The sequence below is a fragment of the Cucumis melo genome, chromosome 2 (genome assembly GCF_025177605.1).
Source record: "Cucumis melo cultivar AY chromosome 2, USDA_Cmelo_AY_1.0, whole genome shotgun sequence".
Taxonomy (NCBI): Eukaryota; Viridiplantae; Streptophyta; class Magnoliopsida; order Cucurbitales; family Cucurbitaceae; genus Cucumis; species Cucumis melo.
The window spans coordinates 9567361-9576214 of NC_066858.1; the positions used below are offsets into that span (position 1 = coordinate 9567361).

An 8854-nucleotide genomic window follows, 5' to 3' on the forward strand; every position below is an offset into this window, starting at 1 on the left:
AGAAATTAGTTTCGTAATTTCTTTTGCCAATATATTGGTATTTTTATATTTCCAAATTAAGTTGAATAATGGTTCAATAATTCTTCTGCTGTACAAGGGTTTTTATCCCTTCACAAATAACCTGATAACCCGAACAATTCGAACTACCCAACCCAAATTGTAAGGGTTGGGTTGGATTAGTTTTTATTTTGGAGTTGGATGAGTTGAATTTTTTTTGTTTTTTTTGAATTGGGTTTGGGTTACATTTTTTAAAATCGGGGTTAACCAAAACCAACTTGAATTTCTAATATTATTAATATATATATTATAACTTATAAATATTATAATTCATACATATTATTATAATTGTTTTATGTTTGTAATAGATATGTTGGATTTTGATCATTTTTTTATTTGATCATTATGCATTAATGTTTTTAAATATAGGTCATCTTAAGAAAATCTCTCAAAATTAGGTTTGAAATGACTTTTTTAAGGGTTTTTTTTCAAAAAATAAAACAAAATAGAAAAATATTTACACCATATAGAACAATTTTGAAATAGGAAAAAGCTCACAATACCACAATATGAAATAATAAAAATACTCCACACAATTAATATGCCGCACATACGCGAAAAATGATATTGTTCCCGGTCTAAAGGATTTGTACCCCATCTAAAAATTTTTGTACTCAGTCTAAACGATTTTGTACCCAATTCAAAACGATTTTGTACCTAGTCTAAATGATATTGGTACATGATCTTTCCTTGTACCTAATCTAAACGATTTTGTACCATTGTACCTCCTTTAGGTTACAAATTCATCCAATAACCTCTCCATCAATTTCCATAACTTTCTTAAACCATTATTTTCACAATCTTATAAATAGAGGTTGTATAGATCATTTGTATACACACCACAATTGAGTTTAATTATCTTCTCTTCTTCCTATCTTCTCTACTCTTTTCTTTAGTTGTTTCGTTATTCTTTATTTCATAAAATTATTAACCTTCTTTTAGTGCAACAAATGGGAGTTGGATGGGAGATTTAAATCTGGCATGTCTAAATAAGAATTCATATCAACCACGACAAGGACTACTTTTTCATTTATTGACAATTCCTTTTGTAGCCCTTTGCTTAGTGTTTGGAACCAGATATGTGAAGGGCATTAATGTAGTTACACACATCCAGAAGAATGATGGTTCATTTATCAACCTCCATTCGCCATTAGATTATCTCTCAGCTACCATAAAAGAAAGAATTCACTAGATTTACAATCCTACCCCTGCAACTTTCACTCAATCCACAACCAAAGAATGAGCGTTTAAGTCATTTCCTATCCACCCATTCTCCACCACAATCCAATTCCACATACTTAAATGACTAAAACACTCCTAGCATTTGCCGCATCTCTCCCAAATCTCAAGGATAACATCGTAAATCCATCAACCTCCTCCCTCCACGTCTTGTCCTGCAACTTCGCTTCACTTACTCCTCCGCCATTTCTGAACCTTTTCCCAATCTCTCTCTCTCCTCCATGGCTTTGCATTTCTCTCTCTCCCCGCCGTCGGTCAGATCGTCGCCGTCGTTTCCCTGCAGTGGAAGGCAGCCGATCCCCGCACTTTCCGACTCGAAGAGTGGCTGCTTCAGTTCGAGGAGCTTGAGTGTCTCTAGTAGCAGAAGCATTGGTGTTTCCGGTGGGAATCGGTCCTTCAAGGTCAATTCAAGCTTGGAGACTGCCGGCGCTACTGTTGGCAAAGTCACTGAGGTCAACAAGGACACTTTCTGGCCCATTGTCAATGCCGCCGGTGATAAAACCGTTGTGCTCGACATGTACACCCAATGGTTTGTGTTTCTATGTCTCCATATATCTTTGCTTCTTAATTTTGTTGTTTCTTAGGTTACTACATTGAATTGTTCGGAATATGGTTTCGGATATGATTGTTCTTATGATAATAGATTGTTTCTGGTTTACTGATTTAGTTGCGCGATGCTTATAGTAGGGTATGGATCTCGTGATTTAAGAAATTGGAATGAAACATTGGTTTTATTTAGGCTTCTGTTTGTCAAAAGATCATAAAATTTATTAAAGTAATTCCCTCTACAAGTTGATGCCACTTTTTTTCTTTTACTACTGAGTTCGACATTGATTAAAAAATTATCATAGGAAGTCAGTTTGTTTTCTTCTTCTCCTTTACACAATAATGAGAACTTGAAAACTGGGTTTTTTCAACTTAATATCTGAAATTTTTGGGACCGGTGTTTTTCAAACTTCGAGCGCATAAAGCGCAATAGTTTTTTGGGGCTTAATGCAAGGTGAAAAAAACGTGGGTTTTTTTTTTTTTTTTTTTCTGTGAGGCACATTATATATATAAACAAAGGCCCATAGGAGAGAGCCGTGGGACATCACCAAAGGCGTGTGTATGAGGCTTGTCTTATATTGTGTGCCATTCCTTTTCAAGTAAGCCTTAAACCTAGGCACTCCCGGGAGGACATTTGGGACAATATCAAGAGAAACTGTTTGAGGAGGCACATCTCACATGAATGATTTTTTTTAACATTGCAGTTTTGGGAACAATATACAGTTGTAACATCTGCTAAATAAGTTCGAGTCTTTCCAATAATGGGTATTCGCTACTGATTTAGCCAAATTATTTTTTATTGCAAATTATTTGGAATCAAGTCTATTTTAAACTTTGGAGAAATTATTTGATTAAATATCACCGCAACGTGGTTGACAGTTTCTTACTGTTAAATATAGAGTTCATTGGATAACAATTTTTTCAAGAAGTGGGGATGGGGGTTCAAACTTGTGGCCTCTTGATGAATGAGATGGGTATGCTTTTAACTTATTGAGTTATGCTTAGATTGACAATTTTGTTTAAGTACAAGCTACGTGATTGCTTGTGTCGTTTCCAATAACTTTGACATAATTTTAATTTGATGTTCTCTGTCTTAGGCTATTTTGCTTCATCGGGCTGTGCCATTTGGTGATGGCGCCTTCCTAATGGTGATATGGTTTATCGTGGCGTGGGACTTTTAGGAAAGAAAATTTGAAAGAATGAAAAACTGGTTAGCTAAAAACACAACAGGATAGCTTGTTTATTTTAGATATAACTTATCTTACCCAAAAAAAAAAAAATACTAGATGTAACATATTAAGTGAAAGGAAAATATATCGATTTAACAAGCCTCATACCACAACTTGGATACTGAATAAACTTATTTGAATCATGTTATGTAACATAACGCAGCTTAAATGTGCTTTGCCTCTTTGTTATGACCTTTTGATCTTTCTTTTCTTTCCTTTAGCTTTTAAAATATATTAATTTAGCTTTGATAAGTTTAATTAGTACAAAAAGTGCCTTTGCCTTTGACAGCCTTATTTTCTGGTAGAGTTTTTACTTTTGCCTTATTGTTTCTTGTAATAACCCAATCCTCTTGGCTGTGGTGATTAATTTTAGTTCGAAAAGAACTTTCCTGGTTTTGCTATATGCAATTTCAGACTCCTTGGGAGACTATGCATTTATTAAAGTTCAAGATTCATTATTTATTGTCTCTGTTTTTGGACTCACAACAGCTTAATTAACTTTCTTTATTCAATACATGATACATTAAAGGTGTGGACCCTGCAAAGTGATGGCCCCCAAATTTCAAGACTTGTCTGAGAAATATCTTGACGTTGTCTTTCTAAAGCTTGATTGCAACCAAGACAATAAGGTTCATCTCATGATCCCTAATTTCTTGCTGGAAATTAGAAATGTATTTGGAGAATAGTTCATATAAGAAGTAAGAACACTTAAATTGTCTTTATCTGGCAGCCATTGGCAAAGGAACTTGGGATAAAAGTGGTGCCAACTTTCAAAATTCTAAAAGATAAGAAGGTCGTTAAAGAAGTAACTGGAGCAAAGTTCGATGATTTGGTTCATGCCATTGATACTGTAAGATCCAGCTGAAAACTCTCCTCTCTTCTCTTCTTTGTAAATTTAAATAATATGATGCAAGGAAGAGTATGCAGGGCAGTATTTAATTTACTCTATTAGTTTAATGATTTTGTGTACTGCTAAATGTTAAGGAAGAAGCAATTCGACCCTGGGAAATGATTCTGTATATAAAAATATTTGGGACATAGACATTTGAACGTGTACAATGACAGTTTCTACACATTCCAAAAATTATTTTGATATATACATTTCTTTATGAGTGGGTTTGAATGTTTTTATAATTGGGTTTGGGTATGTTTATGGTTTTTGGTTAGATTTTGGGTGATTTTTATTAGGTTTTAGTTGGTTTTTAGTCTGTTTGGGATGGCTTGTGAGAAGTCCTTTAAAATAAAAGGAATCACTTTTCTTTGTAAGCAATTTTTGAGGAATTATTAATTTTAACTGTGCTTAAAATGACTTCCTAGGTAAATTTGTAGGGTATGGTAATACTAATAACTAAGATTGCATTTAGTTTTAGTTTTTAGTTTTTGAAAGTCAAACCTATACATTATTTTTTAAAATCAAACCAAATTTTGAAAACTTAAAAATTAGTTACTTTTTAGTAACCATTTTGGTTTCTTAAAAATTAATTCTATTTCATATTATGATTATTTGCATCTTTCTAAAATAGAAGGGTTGAATTCTTAACCAAATTCTCAAAATGAAAACAAATTTCCGAAAGCTAATTTTTTGGTTTAAAATTTTGGCTTGATTTTTTAAACATTGGTAAGAAGTAGATTACAAAAGAATAAGGTTGGAGGTAGTAGTCTCTATAGACTTATTTTTCAAACATAAAAGCAAAATACAAAAAGATTATAAAATGGGACTTTAGTTTTTAGAAACTCTGTTTTTATTTTCGAAGTTTAAAAGTCAGGATACTTACAGCCAAATTGAAGACTTGCCATTCTGGTCTATATCTTTGTTCTGTTCTGTAGCAAATTATTTATTTAGCTTTATGTATGTTTATTGACATGAGGATGACTTAAAGTCACATAAGTTTCCTAGATAGAAAACTAATCTAGAAATAACCATAATGGTTACTTTTCAAAAGTTGGAAGTGCAAAAATAGGTCTTTTGGAAATCTGAGAGATAGCAAATAGCAATGGAACGAAAATAACATTTTAAAAGTTCTGGTTGAAAACGGAAGAATTCCAAAATTTAAGGAACAAAATAAATACATAAAAAGAGCATCTTGTAATAAAAAAAGTGAGTTTATCTTGACATAATTTTTCTGTCTAAATGTGGAAGGTTTGATTATCATTCTACTATGAGGGAGCGAGAAAGATGTCAATTATCTAGTTATCATATAATCTTCTTAAAAAGATGGTATGCATGTTAAATTTTTCATTTTATTTAACTAAATAAAAAGAAGTAATTAATTACATAAATAGTAAGATATTTTTTTACTCATGATATTTAAAAATACATTTTTTTTAACTTCATTTTTTAGATGTTTATGATATTCATTTACTCATGATATTTAAAAATACATTTTTTAACTTCATTTTTTAGGTATTTCTTATTCAAAACTTGTTATACGTGTATAAATCAAATGAGCTAAAAGATATAAAGAATTTGATAGTGTGAGTATGAAACAACATTAACTTTTTGTTGTGACCTGTGAACATGAATAGAAAATAAGAATGAGATATTTATATTCAAAGATTTGAAAAGGAGAAGAGTTTGAAAGGTTGAAAGAGATACAAAATAGTTAGTATGAAAGAATTAAATATGAATAGGTGGAAGATAGAGAGATATGAATGGTTTTAGACAAATTTTAATGACATAATTAATCGGAGAGAAAAGGTTAAGATTATTAAGAGCTTTTGCAAAAATAGCAAAAACATTTATGAAAATAGAGCTCATGTCACTACATTTTCTAAATTGCAAAAGTAGCAAATTTAAAAGTGGATAACCCTTTGATATCCCTTCGATAACACTTGATACCCTTCGATAACCCTTCAATAACTGTCTGATAGCTATCATATTTGCTATATTCGCAATATGCAAGAAAAACAAGTGCTATAGACTGTTTTTTCTAAATTTTTTTGTCATCTCATGCAATTTCCCAATTATTAATAACTAAGCATTTACTAATAATTAATTTTAAATTAAAGATAAATAAAAAGCACATTACAATAAAACCAAAATAGGAAACAAGTAAATTGAATAAGAAGAAGGAAAAAATCGAAAACAAAAGTTTCTCCTTATCCATGTTTTTATATATACTAGTTCTTAACACGTGTCATGCACGTGACATTTGTGTTTCATTTTCACTTTATTGTCTAGCTTGATTTTTTCCTCCTAACAATTTTTTTTTTTAAGCATCTTCATTTTCAATTAATTAATTTTCCTCCCAATTGTTCTTTAAGATTAAACTCATAAATAGTTCTTAAAATAGAATGCTATGATGATTGCTAGACAATTCTACATTGCATAACTATTAGAAAAATAAATTAACTATGTTACATCGGTTTACCATTCTAAATTCTAGAAACTTTTAAAGAAGAGAGTTGATGAGTGAATAGAAAAATACAAATTAAGAGAGGGTGGCAAACCCAAAGTTTTTTTTCTTAAAGATGTCAATTGATGAGATAATTGTTTTATAAAAAAAGAACAATAACTTCATAAATCACATACTATCAATTAATGATATATTTTTTCTATCAGTGGAATATTTTCCTATCGTTGTTTGTATTGACTTTCGGATATGCTTTCATTTTTAGTGATGTTTATGGATTTATCGGATCAAACCCAATAACTTCTCGATTTGATCAGCCTAGCCCCAAGGTTGATAGATCGATCGAACACTCAGCAATTAATGGAGATATTCTAAAGTGCATGTTTTATGTATCAACTTGAAACATTGATGAAATATAAAAGATTTTCAAGAGATATATTTTTAAAATAAACATATCTAGAAAAGCATAAAAAAAAATAGTAAGGAAATGAACAACCAAGGCTGAAAACTGCATGTAACTAAGATTTTCCTTCTTATTTGGAAGACTATCCAAATTGTGTGCAAACTCCAAGATAGAAAAAAGGATTTTATAGCCATCCATATTTAAGAATTTCTAAATGTTCATTCATTGTATTTTGTGTAAGAATTAATAATTAAATGGATTATTAGTTATTTTCATTTAGAAGATGGACTTCTCGATTTCCTTAGCTATAAAATTGTTTATTAGTTACAGCTTTTGGTTTTCTTGAGCTATTAGAAGTTGGAAAGATTTTCGGTTTTTTTAAGCTATTAGTTTTTCATAAGTTACAATTAATTTGCCTAATCAATTCATAAAATCACCTCATTTCTTCTTCAATTAGCATAAAAATAGGAAAGGAAAAATACAACATTGTCATCTACCTTATTATAGAAGTTACTTATAGAGAAAGGTCAAAAATGGAAAAATTTTCTCCTCATTCAAGCTTTTATATATACTATAGACTAGTTAGTAACATGTGCATTGCACGTGAAATTTGTCATTTTATTTTAGTATATAAAAAAGTGAGATTTGTATAAATAACATAATATGAATTCGTATATTCAAATATAGTAGAATCTTATATTGCGTGATCTTATATTATTAGAACATATATAATTTCTATGAACATGAAAGTAAGCACACACAAAATAGTATTAGCTACCAAATTTTCTCTCATATATATTCTAACTATTAGATGACTTTATTATTTAAGTTCATAACTTAAAAAACATATATAACAACTAAATTAATCTAATGTGGTTAATTTGGAAATGTGTAACTTAAAAACATGTATTATATTTCACATCTAAAAAATGAATAATTTCATCATAACAAACTTTTAGCAACAACCAAATTGAAATTTTGATTTGATCTGTTCATTTCAGAGCTTAATTAACATTAGAATTTTCTTTTTATTTCTTACTAATTCTTCCAGGCTCACCATTTTTTAACAACTTCATAAGACACATTTCTTCAAATTTGGCACCATTGAACTATTTACAATTTGTCATAATCGATCACTTCTTGATCTTAAATCCTTCTCCACCTCGTTCTAGCCGAAATTGAAAAGCATAAATTAACAAGATATTGTTTTAATGTTTACCTTCCTCATGATGAAAGAGAGAAAAATTAGGAAATAAGAGAGTATACCCTTATAAACTTTCATCACCTCCATGCTTGTATTTTTCTTTGTAGTTTTCTACTGATATTGTTCAATGTTATTCTTTTATGTTATTTGATTTATGAATCCAATCATCTATTTATAGATGTGATTTGATTAAGGTTAGAATTTAATTAGGTTATTGTTTTACTTGTAAAAAGAATAAATGATTTTGTAACTTCATTCTTGAGTAACGTAATTTAATCATTAATTTTCTTTACTTAAATGTAATAATGAATGATTATAACATTAATTATCAATTAAATTTAAGAGTCATTTCAACTCCTTTAAAACTCCATAAAACTATATTAAATTATTTTATTTATTAAACTACATTAAATTATTTTATTAATTGTTTACAAATAAAATTATGGGAGAAACCTTTTCACATTTTTATTACTGAATGAAAAAATTACTACCAAGTGAACTATGAGAAAACTTAAAATCAAAAGGTAAAATGAACTAACAAAATTTATGAGTTTGAAAACATTTTATCAAAAAATATATTTTTCTCTCGTCGGTGCAAAACACTATTCTACATTCATATAAACAAAGAAATTTTTAAAGGGTGAGTTAAGAAAGAAAAGAAACAAATTACAAAAAAAAAAGTTTTTTTTGAATAAAAAGAAATGTTGACTTTACATAATTATAGCCAGAAGTTGTACTAAAAAATGTTATAGCGAGAGAATTAAAAGATCACAAAACGTTTTATTATTGGTGTAAGATCGTTATATAAAATAACTTGAAAATA

General features: G+C 29.5%; 1 protein-coding gene across 1 annotated transcript; it reads left to right on the forward strand.

The window, feature by feature from the left end:
• The first annotated feature begins 1214 nt into the window (after positions 1 to 1214).
• On the forward strand, positions 1215 to 4166 carry LOC103487196 (thioredoxin F-type, chloroplastic-like). Its single transcript, XM_008445427.3, has 3 exons — positions 1215 to 1825; positions 3601 to 3700; positions 3802 to 4166. The coding sequence occupies exons 1-3, from the start codon at positions 1518 to 1520 to the stop codon at positions 3934 to 3936; spliced, it is 543 nt and encodes a 180-aa protein (XP_008443649.1). The 5' UTR covers positions 1215 to 1517; the 3' UTR covers positions 3937 to 4166.
• Positions 4167 to 8854: the final 4688 nt, after the last annotated feature.

Coding starts and splice junctions, on each gene's coding strand:
- LOC103487196 (XM_008445427.3), top strand. CDS start 1,518: ATGGCTTTGCATTTCTCTCTCTCCCCGCCGTCGGTCAGATCGTCGCCG. Junction 1,826..3,600: donor CTCGACATGTACACCCAATG/GTTTGTGTTTCT, acceptor GATACATTAAAG/GTGTGGACCCTGCAAAGTGA. Junction 3,701..3,801: donor ATTGCAACCAAGACAATAAG/GTTCATCTCATG, acceptor TTTATCTGGCAG/CCATTGGCAAAGGAACTTGG.